General features: G+C 56.5%; 2 protein-coding genes across 43 annotated transcripts in view; both read right to left on the bottom strand.

Annotated features, from left to right (window-relative positions):
• LOC100624152 (ras GTPase-activating protein 4) overlaps nucleotides 1–6,914 on the bottom strand; it is a 27,183-nt gene extending 20,269 nt beyond the window's left edge. For 23 of the 41 annotated variants that reach the window (XR_014840204.1, XR_014840203.1, XR_014840202.1 and 20 more), the window contains exons 1-3: nucleotides 6,763–6,914; nucleotides 1,905–1,961; nucleotides 185–298 (exon numbers count right to left, since the gene is read on the bottom strand). Coding sequence is in view for 24 of the 41 variants with exons in the window: in XM_013995503.3 (XP_013850957.3) it covers nucleotides 185–298; nucleotides 1,905–1,961; nucleotides 6,763–6,827 (236 nt within the window). In the remaining 17 variants the exon portion in view is untranslated. Of the gene's footprint in view, nucleotides 1–184; nucleotides 299–1,741; nucleotides 1,962–5,935; nucleotides 6,092–6,762 lie in introns of those variants that run through there. The other 18 variants (XM_085016736.1, XM_013995506.3, XM_085016725.1 and 15 more) reach the window with 5 other exon arrangements.
• UPK3BL2 (uroplakin 3B like 2) overlaps nucleotides 6,763–21,452 on the bottom strand; it is a 26,860-nt gene continuing 12,170 nt past the window's right edge. Inside the window, exons 6-9 of one of the 2 annotated variants that reach the window (XR_014839379.1) lie at nucleotides 19,586–19,765; nucleotides 17,374–17,465; nucleotides 13,607–13,665; nucleotides 6,763–7,357 (exon numbers count right to left, since the gene is read on the bottom strand). The gene's annotated coding sequence lies outside the window, so the exon portion shown is untranslated. Of the gene's footprint in view, nucleotides 7,358–8,176; nucleotides 8,658–13,606; nucleotides 13,666–17,373; nucleotides 17,466–19,585; nucleotides 19,766–21,452 lie in introns of those variants that run through there. The other variant, XR_002342311.2, reaches the window with a different exon arrangement.

The following is a 21,452-nucleotide window of genomic DNA, read 5'->3' on the forward strand; positions in this document are numbered from 1 at the left end:
TGCAGTGAGTCCATACACAGACACCAAACGGCCAAACCCTGGCCCTCCGAGGCCCTCCCGCGCTCCTCCTCCCTCCAGGCTATAAACAGCACGTAAAGTGACCAGCATTCCCAGCGGTGAAAAGGGCTGGGGAGGGACAGATGGCCGGGTCCGGGCCCCAGCTCAAGAGGGGGGGTCCACCCACCTGAGGGCATCCTCGTCCATGACATAGAAGGCCACCGAGTGGAAGGTGGGGGGCAGATGCACCTGATACTCCTCGCCCCAGAAGGGGCACAGGGTCTTCCACACAGTGGCCGTCCTGCAGGAAAGGACCGTCAGCTCCTGCCACCTGCAGGCCCCGGGGTGGGGCAAGGCGGGGCTTTGGGGCTTGAGCGCACCTTTGCCTGGACCCTCTCCCACCCCCGCTGCCCCATCCCTGGAACAACTGCGCTGCTGTGTGATGATGCTCCGTGTTCTGGACCCCACCTTCCACGCCCAGTCAATCCCCCCCGTCCTTCCTCTCTGCCCTGGGTGAGGCACTGACCGCATCTGTCAGGCCATTTCCCAAGTGGGGAAGCTGAGACCAGATTTGCCAGTAGCTAGCCAGAGGTCACACAGCAGGACAGCAGCAGGGCCAGGACCAGAAGCCTGACCTCTCAGCCTCCAACTGGCTCCTGATGCCTCACAGACTTGCTGAAGGTGGGGCAGGGGGATGACCAAGCTGACTCTGGGGCCAGACAGTCCTACCAGGGGTGCCTGGGAGCCAAGGTCCAGGGACTGACCCACAGAGGTCTTATATGGGCAGAGCCTCACTCACCGCCAGCCACCCCCCAGGGCAGAGCCTTCAACTCAGGGCTCTCAGCAGGCTATCGGATGGGGGAAGCTGAAACCCCAAGGACCCAGATGAAGGCTCAGAGAATCACGGTCAGCCCCACCATTTCTCGGACAGGTCACTTGAACTCTTGGGGCCTTGGCTTCCCTATCAGCGACACCATCAGAGCCACCATGCATCTCTCCCCACCGTGGGGTCCATGCTCGGGAGAGAACCTGGAGAAAGGTCCCTGAGGGCGGGTGGGAGGAACTGGGAGTCGGGCAACCTTGGCTAGTGGTCGGCAATGGGCACTCAGGTGGGCAGAAGAGCCAAGTGGCTCTGGCTGTGAACTTTGAGACGAAGGCCTGGGTGAGTGAGGGGACCAGACAGCAAAAACCCTGCCCAGAATCCTCAAGCCTAAAGAGAGAGAGAGAGACGCCCAGGGGAAGGGGCCCTTCTGGGTGCGGGCTGGGAACCCCCAGACTGGAGAGGGGCAGTCTTTCTGGGGGTCACCACTGTGGGGCTCTCTCAGGGAGTTGGGGGACCCCCCCCGCATCAGATCACCGACCGGGGGCGGGTAGGTCAGCCGGACTAGGGTTCCAGTCTGGCTTTGCCACTTACTCGATATGTGACCTTGGGCTAAGTTACTTAGTCTCTCTGAGCCTCCGTTTCCCATCTGCAAATGGGATGCGATGCTACCGTATGGAGCTCACTGTAAGTATTAGACAGGCTGGAAAAGGGTGAGCCCAGGGCCTGGCAGAGACAGCGCTTCCCAAGGGACAGCTGTTGTCACTACTCATCATCACCATCTGTCCCTTTTGCGGGCTGTGAGGGTTGTAAGAGGAACAGAGTCGGGGAGAGAGGACCTTGGCTGAGCGCCCAGCCCGACGTAGCGAATCCCTCGATGGGCGCTAAGGTGAGTCATTAGCAGGACTAGTCGGTCTTTCTTACCTCCTAGCAGGTTGTCAGGGCCTGACCGGGCCCCAGGGAATCAGAGGCGCCGAGTCCTCGCCATCTCCACGCACGTTCCCCCTGCCCCGCCCACAGGTGCGTGCGCAGGAGCGGCCACGCCCACCTCCCCCTCCCTCCCTTGGGGGCGGGGTGGGGGCGGTACCGGATGATGGGCTCGTTGTCCACCTTCACGATGCAGTAAGGGTCGCTGCTGCCCGTGCTGCAAGAGAGGAGCGGGGCAGGGCTGGAGGGCGGCCCGCCTTGGGTCCCCGCCTCCCTCTGCCAGGGGCTCCCAGTGACCCCAGGAAAAAGACAGGCAGGAGTCCTGGGCTGGAGCTCAGAGGCTCCTCAGGGTGACACGTGGGCCCCCACCCTTGATCCCGGAGGGGAGGGGGCTGCTGCGGGAAAGGCGGCGCCTGCACACTGCTGCTCCCGCTCAGGAAAGGATGCCTCTCCTTCCGGCCCACTCCCAGCCGTCCCACGCTGCCCCGACCCGGGAAGGACAGAGACAAGAGTCACAAAAGCCCAGGGTGAGCTGGAGAGACCCCTATCCGCAATACACAAGACAGCGCTTGGCGCTCTCCTCTGAGCCTTGGTTCCTGCTGTTCCTCCTGCCTGGAATGCCTTCCTGCTCCTTCCAGGACCCCTCCTCAGCCCCCTCCCCGAAAAGGCCTCTCCTGTCCCAGAGGCTGGGAGTAAGGTATCCCCTGCCTTCCCACGCCTGCCTCCCCAACCCCTGCACCGCCATCAGCTACCTCCCCTGTCTGACTAGGAGCTACCTGAGGGTGGGGACCCCTTCTGTGTTCATAGGTCTTGGCACAAACCGGGATCCCATGAGTGTTTGTTGAGTGAATGAATGAATGAATGTATATAACCATTAGCCTCAAGCTTCGGGTCATCTGAGAAAGAAGGAATGGGGAAGGCAACCCAGGATGGCTTGAGTCTTCTTGTCCCTGTAGGGGGGGCGATTCCTGGGGTTCAGGGCAGCCCCAGCCAGGTCCAGGGCCCGTACTGGGCAAGAAGTGGGGCTGGACTGTCTCCAGCAGCGTCCTTCAGGCTAGGTGTCCATGAAAAGGAAGTGTCTTTGCATGCTGGGATTGGGGAATTCCGAGCCCAGCTTCCCTTCTCAAAAAGGGATCTTCGCTCAGAGGAAGCTACTGGAGACAAACGTCTCCAAAGGTCCTCCTGACACCGATGAGAAATGTCTTCCAAGGCTCGGTCGCCCACGCCCTCCTCTCTGTACAGTGAGACCTGTAGTGCCAGCTCACAGGGTAGCCGCCCTGGGTTCCTGACATGATGCTTGGCCGGGCCCCTGGGAGGTGTTTTGAGAGTGTCAGCACCGCCCCGGACTCCTCGCTTTCTGCCTATAACCTCGCCCCCACGGTTCAAGAGCCCTGTTGTCCCGAGGGCCCTTGGGACATCCCAGCTCGCATGCCACCACCACTAAGCCAGGGACTCCGGTCCTCAAGGAAGCAGGCCCCTGTGCACCGCCGGAGCTGGGCTGGGTGGCAGGGCCCAGCAGCTGCACATGTGTTTGAACAGGGAACTCAGAGGAAGGAGGAGAGGTCAGAGTGGGCTGTCCCCCAGTACAGGTCCTCTGCCCCGTTTCTGCCTCCTGGCCTGCCCCCCCCCAGGGGGGTTCCTGGGGGCCAGCGATCTGTTATTCCCTGTAAGCCCAGCACTGCCCTCCCTCAGCTCAGTGAATGAATTTCCACGAACAGTGAGGTCTGGGGCTCCTGCTACAGGCAGGGTCGCTGGTATGGGCAAAGGCCTGCAGGCAGGAACAGACCTGGTGTGCAGGGCTAGCCATGAGCTGGGAGGCTGGATCAGAGGGGCGGAAGGGAACAGTGTCAAGAAGGGCCTAAGGCCAGATTTAAGGACCTGGGCCCAATGATGGCGCCGGCCAGCTGTTGGCATGTGTGCCCTGCCCAGGGCCCTCTGCCCCGATGAGGTCCCTGGGCTGGCCCCCTCTCCCACTCTTCCTTCCCCAAGCCACTCGCCACCACTGGCCCAGCCTGGCTCCTTGTGGGGCCTCTATATTTAGGGCCTTGGCAGTTTCCAGGCTGTGGAAGGGGGAGGACCAGGGCAAACCCTGAAATAGCCCTGGGCCCGTCCCCAGGGCCACTGGGCGTGGGAGCCAGTGGGTCACCAGTCACCATGAGACTCAGCCCCTGCCTGGGTGACCCAGGCACCCAAGAATGGGAGACAGTGGGAGGAAGCAAGACAGAGACGGGCAGGCTCTGGAAGCTGTCAGCGAGAGGGAGCACAGCTGTGCCCTGTGCCCTTAAGGGGACCAAAAAGCCATGAATGGAAGTGGCAGCCAGGCAGGTGGCCACTATGTGATGCTGGCCCCTTCTCAGAACTGTCTCAGTCAAGATGGGCCACCATGGAAGAAGGTGAGCTTCCCGTGCTCAGGAGTATGCAAGCCCTGGCTGGAAGGGATGTTGCTCAGGAAACAGGCTGGGGGCTGAAGAGGCCCAGTGGCGCAGGCTCACCACTACCTCCTCCTCCAGCACTCAGGGAGGGCCTCCTGTCATCTCAAACCGCTGCCATGCCAGAGCCGAATGCTTTGCATGGCATTTGCGAGGTTTCATCCCCACTGAGCCCCACAGCAAGCTTGCAACCTGGGTCCAGCTAGGATGCTTGGGCTGTCAGCAGCAGGGTGCATCTGAATCCTGACTTCTTGCCTTACCTGCTGTGTGGCCTTGGTAAAAGATTTCTGCATCCTGAGCCTCAGTTTCCCCATCTACAAAAGGAGCTTATCTGCCTAATAGGGCTCATAAAAGGATTACATGAGAAGGACCTCAACACCTCTGAATCTCCCCTACTGTGGACCAGGTGTCCCTGAGGGCACCCAGAATGCCGAGATGAATGAGTCACAGCTCCTGCCCTCACAGTCATGTGGTGCAGGCAGCCTAGGAAGGAGCAACTGCTACCAAGGGCTTTGTCCTAACTCTAGCTGACCCAAAGTGCTGGAGGGCACGGAACAGGGGCAAAGAACCCTGCCCAACGGCACCAGGGAGAGCCTGGAGAGGAGGGGAAGTTTGAAAGGGGTTCTGAAGGATGAATAGGAGTTTTCCGGTGGACTCTGAAGGGGAGTACTTGAAGGCAGAAGATCCACATGTGCAAAAGCAAGGCAGTGAAGGCCAGCAGCCCAGATGTGAGGGGCTGAGGTGGTTGGTGCTGGTTCACAGCTGGATTTAAGAGATGGCTGATGGGTCAGAGCTGTGTACATCAGCCACTCTGGGAAAGACAAAGGAAAGCAGGTGGGGGGAGGTGAGCAGGCAAGAGGGCAGGGCAAGGAAGGCGTTCTGGAGGCAGAAATGACAGAACTTGATGGCCTTTGCCCTGGGAATGGAGGTACCTGGCCGAGTTGCCTGGCTGTGCAGAGGCAGGAGAGGGAACCAGGCACCATGGCTCTCAGGTAGGCAGAACCCAGTTTCACTGCCCCAAGCTGGTGAGAGCCTAGAGTCAGGCCCTAGAGCCAGCGCTGCCCGGATGGGGAGGGAGGCGACAGACGGAGGGGCTGTTCCTCCCAGCCACCAGCAGCCAGAGGAGGCCAAGCTGACCTAGATACCCATGCCAGCGTGGGGCTGCTTAGAGGCTGGGCCTGGAGGCTGAGACCCTTCTCAGAGCTCATCTGCTTTCCCACCCCAGAGACCACGATCCCAGCTCCCGCCGCAACTTCCCCCACGCAGGGAAACCCACCGTGAGCCAGCCCGCCTGGCACCCTCCCTCACGCATTGCCATAGCAACTGCTGAGCCCGGCCTCATCAAGCCCAGGGGGCCTTGAACTGGAACTGCTCGCGGCGCCGAGCATGCTGGGAAACTCACCAGGGCCACTGTGCTCCTGAGGGAGGTGCCCTTGCCCCTCCTCCTGCACCACACTCCCCTAGGCCACTTCTCCGCATCCGGGAGCCCGCGGAGGAGTCCGGGGATGTAGCCCAGCAGACTTTGGACCCTATGCCGCCTCCGGGTTCCCCCGCCCCCTCCTCCAGGCAGCCAGCACCCCTCAAGCTTTGTACTTTCCACCACTCTTATCTGACAGGGATTTCCACCTCTGTTCACGATAGGAGAAACCGAGGCTTCGGGAACAGGGAGCTGCCTGAGGCGGCATATTCCCAGCAACTGGTAATATACCGAACCAGTAACTGAACCAGCTACTGGATCAGGCGGCTCGGCGCTGGCACCTACTGAGGAGGGTGGGACAGGGAGCCGTGGAAACCTCCTTAAATCTGCAGGGATCAGGGAAAGGGCTAGATGTCAGCGCTTGTTAGAAGACCTAGACTCAAGACCTTGCTCTGCCACTTGGAGCCAGCAGTTCACGTCTCCAAGCCTCAGTCTCCACATCTGTAAAATGGAACCGTGAGAAGGGCCGTGCTAGGTGGTTGTGAGGGTTAAAGACAATGGCTCAGGTAAACTTGAGGGCACAACAGGTGCTGGTACCCAGACACTCCATCCCGCAGGGATCCTGGTCTCCTGACCTATAGGTCCACTTTTCAGACCAGCCCCTCCCTTCCCAAATGCACAGCAGGAAGCCCCAGGACCACCCCTGGGCCCAGGGCATTTCGGGTGCACACTCCCAGGTACTAAGGATTCCAGAACTGCCAAGGAAGGACCCCGCCCCCCGTTTCCAGGACGGCCCCCACCCCCTCCAGCCACACCCCCGGTAGTGCACGGAGACATTTGCCCTTCCCCACCTCCTCCACGCCCAGCTCCATCCTACCAAAGCCCCTTCCCCTCTTGAGCCGCCATTCTCTCCCTCTCGGTTTACTAAGCCTCCTGCCAGATCCCTGCCGTTCGTTCCTCAGTCCCCAGCTCTTGCCTGTCACGCTCGTCTGGTGCTCTTAGCAAATCTCACTGCCCCCATTTCCCTGCCAGTCTCCTACTGCAGCCACACGCGCCACACCCTCGCCGTTGCTCTACTTACGGGCGGGCCGTGTGGACCCCAAAAAGATCAGGGATAAGGGGCAGCGTCCCTCCCCGGAAAGTTGGGGTTCCCGCCCCCAGCCCCGGCTCACATGTCCTTGGCGGGCAGGTTCTTCCCCTCCACGATGCGGATGGACAGCGAGCTGCGCTTGGCCATCGCGAGTCCGCGACGCAGGGTCCCGGCCCAGGGGAGCCAGGCGTCAGGGTCCAGTACAGCCGCAGGCGGACAGGCAGACGCTGGACTGGGCGCCGAGGGGGGGCGGGCCCCACAGGGAGGGGGAGCTAAGCGCGGGGGCGGGGGAATCGCTTCCACTTCATTCACCCCCGCCCCCGCCCCACGTGCCGGGGGACGCGGACACTGCGTCCGGGCGGACCAATCGGCGTCCGGGGCTCCCATGGTGGGCGGGGCCCGCCCGGACCTCGGCGCTCATTGGGCACCTTGGGCGGTGTAGGGGCGGGTCCGGCGCGGGCGGGAGTCGAGGGGCGTGGGGCGCCCCTTGAGGCGAGTGGAGACGCAGGGTGCCCGTGGACCTGCGCCACGGGTCCGTGTGGGCGGCGGGCGTGGTCTGAGCGCCTGGCTGTGGGCCTGAGTGTGCGCTGGGAGGCGTGGGCAAGTGGCAGCGATGCTCAGGCCGCGTCATGCGAGGAGGGCAGCCCTGGACACCAGAGGCTGAAGCGTGGGAGGCCCTGCAAAGGTGTAAATGGAATGAATGAATAATCCGGTGAACTTTGTGCAAACAATAGGAGGATTTGTGTTAAGAGTCGCGTGGACCCAGAAGGAGGTGAGGAAGGGCAGCCCAGAGGTTTGAGAGAATCTAGAGATTGTGGGGGCCAGTCTGAAAGACCTAGATTATTTGGGGGAACCCGTCTGGGGGGAGGGAGCTTCCTCAGCTGTCTCATTTATGCCTTTTTCATGCCCAGAGTGGGAACCTGGATGAGGGGTTCAGGTTCACAGAGAGGAAATTACTTGCTGGAGGTCACACAGCTGGCCCCGGGCCTACCCAGAACTCCATGCCCGACCGCAGGCCTTACTACTGGGGCATGATCCTTCTCCCAGTCTCTGCGCCCAAAGCCGAGTTTCTAGAATTGTTTCCCTTCCCAGATCTAGAGGTCACAGTACTGAGGCTGGCACAGTGGCAACTGGCCCTGGGCAATTGGCATCCCTGGAAGATATTTCCCTAAGCATAACTGCAGACCTGAGGCCCAGCCCCAGCACCGCCTCTCCCTTGCTGGGTGATGTTGGGTGGCTTCCGGAACCTCTCCAAGCTGGTTGCATCTCATTACCTGCAGAGAGGGCACAGTGACACCTGCCAAAGGCACCCAGGACACACTCTATGTGGGGATGCCTAGCACAGGTTCTGCTTTCTCTTACATTGTGTCTTCTCTGTATACTGCATGCACACTTTATGAAATTCGAAAACAACTGAAGGTTTACAGTGCTTTCAATGAAAAGTCAGTCTCCCCTCCCAGCCACACAAATTCCCTTCCCTGAGGCATCCGCTATTCTTTTTCAAAAGCAAGTTTTAATTGTAATTTTTATTTATTTTTTTTAGTCACGCCTACAGCGTGCAGAAGTTCTGGGGCCAGAGATCAAACTCTTGCCATGGCAGTGCCTGGAGCCATAGCAGTGACAACGCCGAATCCTTAACCTCCTGTGCTACCAGGGAACGCTGGCACCCATGGTTCTTGATTCCTACGACATCCTCTGAACAGTTTCTGCTTTCAGCGCATCAGCAGACAAATTTTTTTTCCTTTGATACACAAATAGGACCTTAGTGGTTACATCCGGACTTTGAGCTATTGTATCTTTGAGAGCCGTGCACATCCGTACACAAAAAGCGCCCCCGTTCTCGTTGCCATTTACCCAGTTTCATCCTGTGTGAGGCTACCATCCAACATGTCTTTGATGTCCTCTGTTGATGGATGGGTAGGTTGTCACCATCATTTGCTTTCACCAAACAATAGCACGGCTCACACGTCATTTTGCCTGTGAGTACACAGAGCCAAGGATAAATTCCTAGAAATGGAATCCCTGGGCCAGAAGACATGTGCGGGTGGGACTTCCGTAGGCTTTGCCAAATTTCCTGCTGCAGTGGTTGTTCCAGTGTACACAGCCGCCAGCAGGCAGGAAAGTGCCAGCTCCCCCGTCCTGGCTAGCACGCTCGTTATCGGTCTGTGATCTTTGGCTAAGTGATCGGTGGGAACATAATTGTTTCTCCAGGTACATGGGGCTGTTTTTCCAGGTGGTTTATCAGGGCCGTCATCCGCCATCCTGGGTTACTGAGATCTGCCCTCTCTGCCTGGTCATCCCTCAGCCATGTGCCCCGCCCCTGAGTGTGGGTTGGGTCACTCGAGAGGAGTGAGAAGGAGCTTTGTTGGCTTCTTGGTAGATTAGGGGCTCACCGTCCCCCGCTCCCACTGGGGGTTGTACTGAGGTCTGGTTTGTGGGTGGGGGCAGAGATGGCCTCTGTCAAGGCTAGTGTTTGGGTGTTGCTGTAGTCTCTTCTCTGCCCCTAGTCTGGAGACACACACCAAAGCTGGGCCAGAGAAGCCCAGGCTGGGCTTCTTTTGTCTGCTTCAGGACTCAGTCCTTGCTTACCTCCAGTGCTAGGGAGCTTACTCCCTCCAAAACAGCTCTGTCCATCTTCAGACTATTCCAGCCCTGAGCAAGGCCTGGACCCCCACCTCCTGAGCTGCCAGAGTGGCCCTTAGGGCCTAAGCTATCATTGTTCTCCCCAAAGCCTTGAGGCCTCTGAGCCCCAAGTCAGGCTCCTCTCCCCCTGACTCTGAATTCTAGATCCCACGCCAACCTGATCAGTGTCCCCGAGAGAGGCGCCACTTTCCTGCGCTTCCTGCTACACAGAACAGACATGAACAGAGAAAACCCTCCCTTCTTCTGGGTACTAGAGCTTTAATGATGCCATCCAAAATCCCTTAGCTTTGGGGGGCCACACCTCCCTGGTTTCTGGTTCCTGGTTTCTGACTAATTGAAATAGAAAAGGGTTCACTAGCAGCTACTGAGTGTGTCACAGATTCTCTGGGAGAGCCAGAGAAGCAGGCTCAAAGGCCACACCTAGCCAGGAACAATGCCCCAAATCACATGCCAGAAGTGGCTTGGTGCACACACCCCCACCGTTGTCCCCCTGGCCACACACCTCCTCTCAGGCCAACCCTGGATGCTGGGTGCTGCCACCACAACTGCTACACAGCTGCCTCCCTGTATCACCATGGAGCTGGGAAAGCTGTGATGGCATTGCCAGCATCTGTGATGGGAGCAGGGGAGGCCCTGGACAGAGGGAGGGCGTTCGGGTGCTGGGCACCCCAAAGGGTGACAATGATCCCTGCAGGGTCTGGAACTGCTCCACGTTGCACTCCAGATGATGTCCCTTTAGCACTCATGGGATTCCGCCTGGACTCCAGGCACCCACATCGTTTCTCATTTTGTTCTCATGACAGCCTGGGACTAGGTGCCGTCACCCAGCTTCCCTGAGGTTTCTGTGGTCCTGCAAACCTCCACTTCAGAAGGAGGGTCTCAGGCTGTTCCCGTCCTCCCTGCGAGGCCCTTCCCTCTGCACTGTCTGGTTTCTGGTCCTGCAGCCTCAAAGCACCGGGACTCCTGGGTCGGAACAGGGTCGATACAGAGGATTCAGCTAGGGAGGAGAGCCAAGCTTCCAGCATGTTCCCAGAAACCCAGTCTCTGGGGAGGGGGGGAGTCAGAGGAGGGGAGCTCAGCCTGGCTCCACCATCAGTCTAGACCCGCCATCTGTGGCGGGGGGCTATGCAGGGGACCCCTTTCCTGAGCAGATTAATCACGGCTCTCTTTTCCTGTTTCCTTCTTGATTCAGTCATTCTTGCACTCCGGCATTCACTCAGCCATCTGCTTCTGCATTCAGCATTCACTGGCCCGTGCTGGGCACCGGGGATCCATGGGAAAACCAGCTGCCCTCAAGGGGTTCACAGTTGAAGGGATGAGGTGGATGTAGAAAAGCAGGTAGGTCTACAGCAGAGAAATGAATGAAGAATGAGGAGGAGGGAGGGGGCCTGGACCCTTCGAAGAGCAAGTGACACATGAGCTGGGTCTCAAAGGATGTGCAGGATCTAGTTCAGGTGGGAAGGGAACCTCCCAGGGGAGGGGGCAGCCAGAGCAAAAAAAGTGTGCAGCCAGGAGTTCCCGTCATGGCGCAGCGGTTGACGAATCCGACTAGGAACCATGAGGTTGTGGGTTCGGTCCCTGCCCTTGCTCAGTGGGTTGACCATCCGGCGTTGCCGTGAGCTGTGGTGTAGGTTGCAGACGCGGCTCGGATCCCGCGTTGCTGTGGCTCTGGCATAGGCTGGCAGTCTACAGCTCCGTTTAGACCCCTAGCCTGGGAACCTCCATATGCCGCGGGAGCGGCCCAAGAAATGGCAAAAAGACCAAAAAAAATAAAAAAGTGTGCAGCCGTGGGAGTTCCTGTTGCGGCTCAGCAGTAAGGAAACCGGGCTAGTATCCATGACGATGCGGGTTCCATCCCTGGCCCTGCTCAGTGGGTTAAGTATCCAGCATTGCCATGAGCTGTGGTGTAGGTCACAGACGAGGCTCAGATCCAGCATTGCTGTGGCCGTGGCGTAGGTTGGCAGCTGCGGCTCCGATTCGACCGCTGGCCTGGGAACTTCCATGTGCTGCAGGTTCAGTCCTAAAAACAAAAGAAAACAAAACAAAACAGTGTGCAGGCTGGGGTGCTCTGGAAACATTCAAGAGGATGGAGGCTTTTGGTACCTGAGACCGGAAGGGCTGATGGGAACCAGCCAACGAAGGGCCTTGACGGTGGAGGGCAAAGCTTGGGTGTTTTCCTGGGCAGGGTTTGGAGCCAAATAGTGACATGGACACACCTGGTGCTGGAAATTCAGTAGGTTGACGTTTGGAAATGTTAGCATGTGGGTGTCCTTCCCCCCACCGGACCTTCCTGTGCCTCTAACCCACGTGGTCAGTTGAATGGAGTACCCTTGCCCACATATTTTTAGGGACCCACAAAAATGTTTCCGTTTCTTTTTAGAATCAGAAGAAAAAATGGAGATGCTAGCAATGAATACCTAACAGTGAGTTCAGCCCGGATTGCATCCGTCTTTATACCCAAGTGGCCATAAGTAGAAGGTTTAAGATCTTGATCCAGGAGTTCCCGTCATGGCGCAGTGGTTAACGAATCCGACTAGGAACCATGAGGTTGAGGGTTCGGTCCCTGGCCTTGCTCAGTGGGTTAACGATCCGGCGTTGCCATGGGCTGTGGTGTAGGTCGCAGACGTGGCTCGGATCCCGCATTGCTGTGGCTCTGGTGTAGGCCGGTGGCTACAGCTCCGATTCAACCCCTAGCCTGGGAACCTCCATATGCCGTGGGAGCGGCCCAAAGAAATAGCAAAAAGACAAAATAAAAATTAAAAAAAAAAGATCTTGATCCACGCCAGCAAAAGTGCCCAAAGCTCGTGAAGGTCCCAGGGTCCCTGACACAGGACAGGAGGCAGCACGTGAGTTTCAAAGAATGTCTGTGAAATTCGTAGCAACTTAGTAACGTTGAAAGAAAAAGCAAGTTTCTGGGTTTTGGGGCATCAGAGGAGACTTGGAGGGGCCGAGAGGACCGACTACCCCTCCAGCCTCTGCCAGGGATGGATAAAGAGCCTTAGACATTGGTGAGCCCCTGGGCGCTACCCCAGGGAGGGGGTCAGATCCAAATTGGCTGAGATGAAAAGTGAGCGTTGGATCAATGTTCCATTGAATGACAGGAAAATAAAACTGTATTTCTGGAGCTCCTGAGCTTGTGTCCTGCATGCCTTGCCCATCGCATAGAGTTGTTTTTGGACTTGCATGAGCCAGGGCTCCACTCCACACCCCAATAAACATTTAAAAAGACACCCAGGAGTTCCTGTTGTGGCTCAGTGGTTAACAAACCTGATTCGTAATGGCTCTGATTGGACCTCTGGCCTGGGGACCTCCATATGCCATGGGTGAGGCCCTAAAAAGCCAAAAAAAAAAAAAAAAAAAGACACCCAGTGCGGGGTGGGGGACATGGAGATAGTCACTGCACAAACTTCCAGTTATAAGAGAAGTAAGTCCTGGGAAGGTCACGGGCAGCATGGTGACCAGTTAGCCGCTTTCAAATACACAGTACAGTGTTGTTGAGAGAGTAGATCTCAAAAGTCTTCGTCACAAGGAAAAAAATTGTAACCCTTCGTGGTGACAGATGTTAACTAAACTTACTGCAGGAGTCATTTCACAATATAGATCTCTATCAAATCATTAACCTGGAACAAACACCCTGTTGCGTGTCAATTATTATCTCAGTAAAACTGGAAAATAAAAAGGCACCCATGCCAGGTTCTCAAAAAATTAAAAGTAGGGTTATCATAGGACCCAGCCATCCCACTTCTGGGTGTACATCCAGGAGAACTGAAAACAGGGTTTTGAAGAGGTATTTGCACACCCTTGTTCATTGCAGCATTTTTCACAGTTGCCAAGAGGTGGAAGCAATCTCAGTGTCCACTGATGGATACACGGATATATACACACAGCGGAATATGAATGAGCCTTTAAAAAGAAGGAAGACATTCAGGAGTTCCCATTGTGGCTCAGCAGGTTAAGAACCTGACATAGCGTCTGTGAGGATTCGGGTTTGATCCCTGGCCCCCCTCAGTGGGTTAAGTATCCGGCGTTGCCGCGAGCTGTGGTGTAGGTCGCAGATGCGGCGTGGATCCCGTGTTGCTGTGGCTGTGGTGGAGGCCGGCGGCTACAGCTCTGATTAGACCCCTAGCCTTCGAACCTCCATATGCTGTGGGTGCGGCCCTAGAAAGAAGGAAGGAAAGGGAAGGGAGCCCAGACATTTGCTACGACATGAATTACCCCGGAGGACATTATGCTAAGTGAAATAAGCCAGTTACAGAAGGCACATAATGCGTAATTCTACTTACATGGGGTGTCTAGTGCAGTCACACTCAGAATGTGGAGCGGTGGTTGCCAGGGTTCTAGCCTGAGAAGGGGAGACGGGGAGTGGTTATTTAACGGGTATAGGGTTTCAGTCTTGCAAGACGATAAACCTCTGAAGATCTGTTACACAGCAACATAAATACGCGTCATACTGTTGAACCGTACACCTAGAAATGATTACAACGACACGCTTATTTATTTATTTATTTTTGCTTTCCAGGGCCGAACCCACAGCATGTGGAGGTTCCCAGGCTAGGGGTTGAATCGGAGCTACCGCTGCCAGCCTACACCACAGCCACAGCAACATGGGATCCGAGCCCTGTCTGTGATCTACACCACAGCTCACGGCAGTGCTGGATCCCCAACCCACGGAGCAAGGCTGGGGATCAAACCTGCAACCTCATGGTTCCTAGTCAGATTTGTTTCCACTGTGCCACGACGGGAACGCCACAATGACACATTTTATGTTACATGTTTCTTGTTTGTTTTAGGCAGAACTCAAGGCATATGGAAGTTCCCAGACCAGGGATCGAACCCTCACCACTGTTTCGACCTATGCCGCAGCTGTGGCAGTCTTGGATGCTCAACCCGCTGGGCCACAAAGGACCCTCCAACAGGGTTTTGTTTTACAATTTACAAAATACAAATATATCCCAAATTATATGCATCTCTTTAGCTGTAAAAATATTTGAAAAGAATTTTATAACTTGGCCGTTGAAGCTCTTGGGTTCAAGGAACTCATTTGATTTGCTACAGGCTTTGACTGCTCCACAAATATCATGCATTCTTAGGAATCTTGCAGATCCTTCCAAGTGAGAAATATGTGACCTAAAATTGTTTTCATACACAGTGACACATCCTAAAACGCTAAATTTAACAACGGGCGAAGCTGATATCATGTTACATTTAGAAGAAATTTAAGTAAACATTTTGCTATTTAAAAATTTTTTGTGCGACTATATAGAAAATAGATAACTAACAAGGACCTGATGCCTAGCGTAGGGAACCCTACTCAGTGTTCTGTAATAACCTGTATAAGAGTCTGAAAATGATGTATGTATAACTGAGTCACTTTGCTATATACCTAAAACTAACACATTATAAATCAACTATACACCAATATAAAATAAAATGAAAAATGAAACATCAACAGGGAGTTCCCATTGCAGCTCGGTGGTAATGAACCTGACTAGTATCCATGAGGATTCGGGTTCTATCCCTGGCCTCGCTCAGTGGGCTAAGGATCCAGCGTTGCCACGGGCTGCAGTATAGGTTCCAGACCTGGCTCGGATCCCGCGATGCTGTGGCTGTGGTGTAGGCCAGCAGCTGCAGCTCCTATTTGACCCCTAGCCTAGGAACTTCCATATGCCGCAGGTGTGGCCCTAAAAAGCAAAAAATAAGAATTAAAAAATATATACATATATGTATTTTGAAGCCAGTGCCCTCCCCTTCCTCAGATCTCAAGGATTTTAATGAGCTGGATGCCCCATGTCCACAGGGCACCCTGGAGGAAAACTCTCCTTTCCCAGAGGACAGGCCCTCTTGTGCTGCCCTTCTCTCCTCCCCCCCTTGGTCAGCCCAGGCCAAGTGCCGGCCAAGGCCCAGGAGGAGACTTCTGGGAGGCGACCCTGGAGGACAGGGCCTCCAGGGCGGTGCTGTGAGTTAGAGAGAAAGCCAGAGAAAGTGGGCCAGAGGAAGAAGTAGGGCTGGGGCTGGAGCCAGTGGATGTGCTGAGGGCAGCCCCACGCGGAGGTCAGGGGGCCCAGCCATGGACCACGAATGGCAGGCACCAAGCTCTGGACTGAGCCCAGGGCCACAGGGAGCCCTGGCAGGGTCCTGGCCGAGTGACAGCAGTGTGTCAGGAAGTATGAACTGGCCAGTTGTGAGATGCCTAGAAGGGGCAGGCCGAGAAGCAGGCACAGGCCACGGCAGCACCAGATCCGAGCCGCACATCTTCGATCTACACCACAGCTTGCAGCAATGCCAGGTCCTTAACCCACTGAGCCACAATGGGAACTCCAAGGCCAGTGGGGTTCGGTCCCCAGCTTCCCCCTGCCCTGCCAATCCCAACACCTCTATCTGCCCCATTTAGACGGAGAGCATTAAATACAGTTTTAAAACTGAGGCCTGCAGTAAAGAGTTCAAATGCTGGCTCCACTACTAGAGCAGGACCTGCTGCGTGATTGTGGGCAACTAACTCAGCTTCTCTGGGCCTCATTTGGCTGATCTGTAAAGTGGGGCGATGGTGGGCACCCCACAGAGTGGTTATGAATGGAGCCTGTAGATGTCAGTAGACCTCAGGAGGCACAGATCCATGCTAAGAACGTCGGGGTCATCCCCTCAGTCCCCACAGGGGCCAGGGCCTGTTCCTGTCACCCCTTTTATGGACAGGAAGCCAGAGACCAAGCCCTACTATGTGCGGGCCATGCCTCAGCGCCCTGAATCCTCACCGCAACTCTGGAGTTACATCTGCTTTTTTTTTTTGCTTGTTAGGGCCGCAGCTGCCTGTGAAAGTTCCCAGGCTAGGGTCACAGCCACAGCCACACCAGATCCGAGCCGCATCTGTGACCTACACCACAGCTCATGGCAATGCTGGATCCTCAATCCACTGAGTGAGGCCAGGGCTCGAACCCGCATCCTCATGGATACTAGTCAGATTCATTAACCAATGAGGCACAACAGGAACTCCCACATCTGCTTTGGAGACAAGGAGCTGCAAGGTCACTCAGACGAAGTTACCCACTCCTAGCCCGCCCCCTCCCCTCCCCCGGGAGGACAGAGAAAAAGACCCTGCTTAGAGCAAAAGAGAAACAGGTGGGGAAAAAAAAACAGAAGCAGAGAGAGAGACAGACTGGAAGTCAGAAAAGGAAAAGTCAGAGACAGAGGGAACATTCTAGGCCCCAAGTGAGGTGGAGGCAGAATGAAGGGGAATGTCCCCCCTTCTCCCAAGGGAGCTCTTTTGTTGGGGGGGGGTGGGCAGGTCCCTCAGGCCACGCCAAGGTGGCCAAGAATGGCTTTGGGCTGCAGCCTAGGTGGGCAGAGGCAGGCTGCTGATCCATGTCCCTGAGGTGTCCGGGGGGTCCCAACAGTGAGGGAGCGGGGCTGCCTGAGTCCCCTTTCTCTGCGGTCTCCCCAGAGCTGTAGTCACCTAAGCCCCTCAGCCCCAGCCCCACAGATGAAAGCTGCCCCTTTGCAAAGTGGGAAACAGGCAAGAGAAAACCCAGGGGTCCTGGGTGTTGAAACATCAAGGCTGAGAGGCCAGCATCTTGGGCCCAGATCTCTGCCCTGGTCTTGGGAGCAATCAAGGGCACCCTCTTCTTGTGGAGGGTAGAGATATTCCCAGGGGGCTTCCTGGAAGAGGTGGTACCAGGCTGGACCTGAAGAAGTAGGGCTGGGGCCGGGAGGTGGGGGCCAAGGGGCCAGCACAGCTTTCCAGACAATCCTGAGCAGAGACGATCCAGGGCTGGGGGGAGAGGGGGGTGTGATTCCAAGGAGACCCTGGCCGAGGCTCTCCCCGCTCCAAGGCGGGGGACAGGGCTTGGCATGGGGCCAGCACAGCCGCAGCCAGAATATAAACCTGCTGTGGCTTCTGGCGCCACCACCTCCCCACTCCAGCTTGGCACAGGACCCTGGCTGGGCTGACAGGAACCAGAAGCCTTGGAGCCACGGGGGTGGGGGCAGGACATGGAGGCGGCTCCTGGTTCCCAGCCTGACTTCTGCTCAGAGGGGCTCCTGCTCACCCTTCGCTCACCTGCTCAGAGCGCTCCTCCTCGGACACCAATGTCTCCGCTTTCACAGCTGCGGGCGCCCGGTGTGCATTACTGAGTTCAAACTCGTACTGCGCTGCAAGACAGGCCAAGAAATCGAGAGGCGAGTTGCTGGCATGAGGAATAGAGGCCATTTGCAAAGCCAGCAGACCGAGAAGTGTCCTAGAGAAGCATCTTCCCCAAGTCGAGCTTTTTTTTTTTTGTTTTCTAAGGCCACACCGGCAGCATATGGAGGTTCCCAGGCCAGGGGTCGAACTGGAGCTACGGCTGCTGGCCTATACCACAGCCACACCAGATCCGAGCCGCGTCTGCGACCTACACCACAGCTCGTGGCAATGCCGGGTCCTTAACCCACTGAGCGAGGCCAGGGATCAAATTGCGTCCTCATGGATGCTCCCCAGATTTGTTTCCGCTGTGCCATGACAGGGACGCCCAAGTCAGATTTCTTTTATACTAAACGGGAGGGGCGGTGGCGGGGGTAAAATTCTGGTTCCGGCCCGACTCGGAGGGGAGGGGTTCGTTTCTTCCCTCTGCGGCCCTTCACAGGTGGGCCTGGTCAGGAGGTTTCCTGGGAGCTAAACAGGGTTTTTTAGCTTAACGCTCACTGCCTGGGAGGCAGGGTTCCCAGAGGTGGGCCATTGTGTGTAATAATAGCTTATAGGCAACATCCCTTTAGTGGTTAATTTCTAATAGAGTACAGAAATTCTTCGGTAATTTTTTTTTTTTTTTTTGGCTGCCCCTCAGCATATGGAGTTCCAGGGTAGGGATCTGATCCAAACCTCAGGTGCAACCTAAGCCAAATCCTTAACCCACTCTGCCGGGCTGGGAATTGAACCTGCAGCCCAGGGCTCCCAAGATGCCGCCAATCCTGTTGCACTACAGCAGGAACTGCAGGTTCTTCCCTATCACATGGGCACTTGGGACGCTGGTCTCTGGGTGCCCTCTAGCCCTCACCTCACTGGGGTGCCTTAGCCACCCCCAGCAGGGTCCCCAGTGTCCCTCCTAGCGCTTCTGCTTCTGCTCTGCTGGGGACCGTCTGTGTGACTGTCTCTTCTCTCCCCTGCTGGACCCCACACAGCCTCTTTCAGACCCATGACTCTGGCCTGAGCCTGCGTGAGAGGCAGCCAGGCTGACAGTGTGCTCAGGACAGGGGGGACCAGGCCTCCCAGGACAGCAGACAGCTCCCCACACCCTAAGCTCCGGGGCGTCAGAGGCCTCTGTTCCCGCTGTGGCCGCAGCAGCACACAGTGCCGGCCGCCTGCTGAATAAACATGGGCTCCCTTTCTTACAGTGAAGCCCACCGATGGATCTTTACACATGAAACCTGAGAAACCATCACTCAGATCAAGATCTAAAACATTTGGGAGTTCTTTTGTGGCATGATGGGTTAAGGAGCCAGCATTGTCGCTGCAGTGGCAAAGGTCACTGCTGCGGAATGAGTTTGATCGCTTGCCCTGGGACTTCTACATGCTGTTGGCGTGGCCAAAAAAGTTTTTTTCTTTTTCGTTTTGGCTGCCCCGCAGCATGTGGAGTTCCCCGGCTAGGGATCTAATCTGAGCTGCAGTCGTGACCCAAGCCGCAGCTGTGGCGAGGCCAGATTCTTAACCCAGTGTGCTGGGCTGGGGATCACACCTGCGTCCCAGCGCTCCCAAGACACCGCTGGTCCTGTCGTGCCACAGCAGGAACTTCCAAAATAAATTTTGTTTTGTAATTTAAAAGCAGGAGTTCCCATTGTGGCTCAGCAGGTTAAGGACCTCTGTGAGGATGATCGGGTTAAGGGCTGCGGCGTCTCTGTGAGGATGTGGGTTAGAGCCCTGGCTTCGCTCAGTGGGTTAAGGATCTAGCATTGCTGTGGCTGTGGGCTAGGCCTCAGCTGCAGCTTCAAATCATCTCCTCGCCCGGGAACTTGCACAAGCTGCAGGTGCAGCAGTAAAAACATGCAGCTTCAATTCATCTCCTCACCCGGGAACTTGCACAAGCTGCAGGTGCAGCAGTAAAAACAAACACAGAAACATTTTAAATTAAAATTAGAAAGATCTAGAACATTTGCTGCCCCACAAGGCTTCCTTCTGTGCCCCAGTCCAGGGACAACCTCTCCCTCCATTTGATCTCTCTATGGATGGGGTCACACAGGGTCAATTCCTCTGCGTCACGCTTCTCTCCCCCAGTGTAATAACCTCCAGGACCGTCACTCACGTGGTTGCCTGGTCAGCCATCCACACTTCGTCATTGCTGAATAGTGTTCCACTGTGTCAATGGAGCTCCCATGATGCATTTCACCCGTGGATGGACGCCTGTATTGTGTCCAGTTTGGGTCTGTCACGAATAGTGCTGCTATGAGCGTTCTTGCTTCTTTTTTCTTTTTTAGAGCGGCACCTGTGGGGTATGGAAGTTCCTGGACTACGAGTTGAATCAGGGCTGCAGCTGCCAGCCTACGCCACAGCCACAGCCATGCCAGATCTGAGCCACGTCTGTGACCTAAGCAACGCCAGATCCTTAACCCACTGAGCAAGGGCAGGGATCGAACCCACATCCTCACAGAGACAACCCTGGGTTCTTAACCTGCTGAGCCACGATGGGAACTCAAGTTTTGTTTTGTTTTGTTTTCTCTTTTATATGACTCCTGCTGGACGAGGACACCCATTTCTCTCTGGAGGGGAAATGCTGTGAATGAAACGTCTGGGTCTCAGGGGCAACAGGGGAACACTGTCTCCTAAGCAGGTCAGTTCTTACTGTCTCTCCGTGGGCATGTCTCCCCTGTCCCCAGCCTCTCCCCCCACCTCTCTCCAGTGGCCCAGGAGCAGAAACTCCAGATACTTCAGTCTGGTTTGGGAGGCTGGACAGCTCTCCTGGCCTCATGCCCACCACCCTGTGGCCCATGGGCGGTTCTCACAGTGGAAGTGCCTGCTGGGTTGGTCAGCAAAGAAGGAGCTCTTTCCCCGGAGGGCACAGGACTTCCTTCCTGCAGGCAGGATGCACTTCAAGACTGTCTCCTTGAACCTGTCCCTCTGTCTCGGCCACCTTCCCCCCCGCCATAGGACAGGGGCTGTGGCCAAGCTGTTTCTGCCCCAGTGCAGCTCACAGCCCCGGGAGGATGGCCGGCAGCTGGGGGTGCCCGACAGGTGGGGTGGGCAAAGACAGCCCTGAGACCAAGGTCCCCACCTTGGGGACTGAGCCTGGAGGTCTAGTCTACCTGCCCTTTTTTTTTTTTTTTTTTTTTGGTCTTTTTAGGGCCGCACCCACGGCATATGGAGGTTCCCAGGCTAAGGGTTGAATTGGAGCTGTGGCTCCTGGTCTACACCACAGCCATAGCCACGCAGGATCTGGGTCACGTCTGCGACCCACACCACAGCTCACAGCAACGCCAGATCCTTCACCCACTGAGCAAGGCCAGGGATAGAACCCCCATCCTCATGGATACTAGTTGGGTTCTTAACCCACAGAGCCATGATGGGAACTCCAGCCTGCAGCGTCTCACCACTCGGGGGCACTCCTGCAGGCTTGGCATGCCTCCGGGTCCAGGTGGACTAAGAACCTGTTCTTCCCTCTGCCTCGGCTTTGATTTAAGGCAGGCCAGCTGGGACAATGTCCCGGCCAGCCACGGCCACATGGGCTGCCCTTCCCAGGCCCTGCAAGTCCGCCTCCCAAACAACCCAGGCTGGAGCAGGTCCATGGTGGGAACAAAAGGGGTCTCCTGGCCGCTTGAGGCCAAGAAGACCTCTGGTCAGTGTCTGTGACATTCTCGGAGATGCCTCAGGGGCCCAGTGGCTGCGCGGAGGGGCCGAGCCACGGCCCTGCGGCGGCAGGTGAGCATCCCTGTGACCAGAGATGCTGTCGCCCGTCCTGCTCTTGGCCCTCAGCCCAGACTCAGGTTCCCCTCTTCCCAGAAGTCCATCCCCCTTGAGTGGTGTTACGTGCTTAGCTGCCATTAACCTCCTGAACCTTCCAGAAAGGAGTGGAAACACCTGGCCTCATCTCCCACAGAGGAAGCTGGGGGCAGGAGTGGGAGAAGGACAGAGGACCCCCCTGGCCGCTGCCTGGATCAGAGGCAGGGGTCGGGGAG

This window comes from Sus scrofa, chromosome 3 (assembly GCF_054392235.1).
Source record: "Sus scrofa isolate SSC_HxYL_T2T_F1_AM1 chromosome 3, Sscrofa_HxYL_maternal_Yorkshire_Landrace_v2.0, whole genome shotgun sequence".
Lineage (NCBI taxonomy): Eukaryota > Metazoa > Chordata > Mammalia > Artiodactyla > Suidae > Sus > Sus scrofa.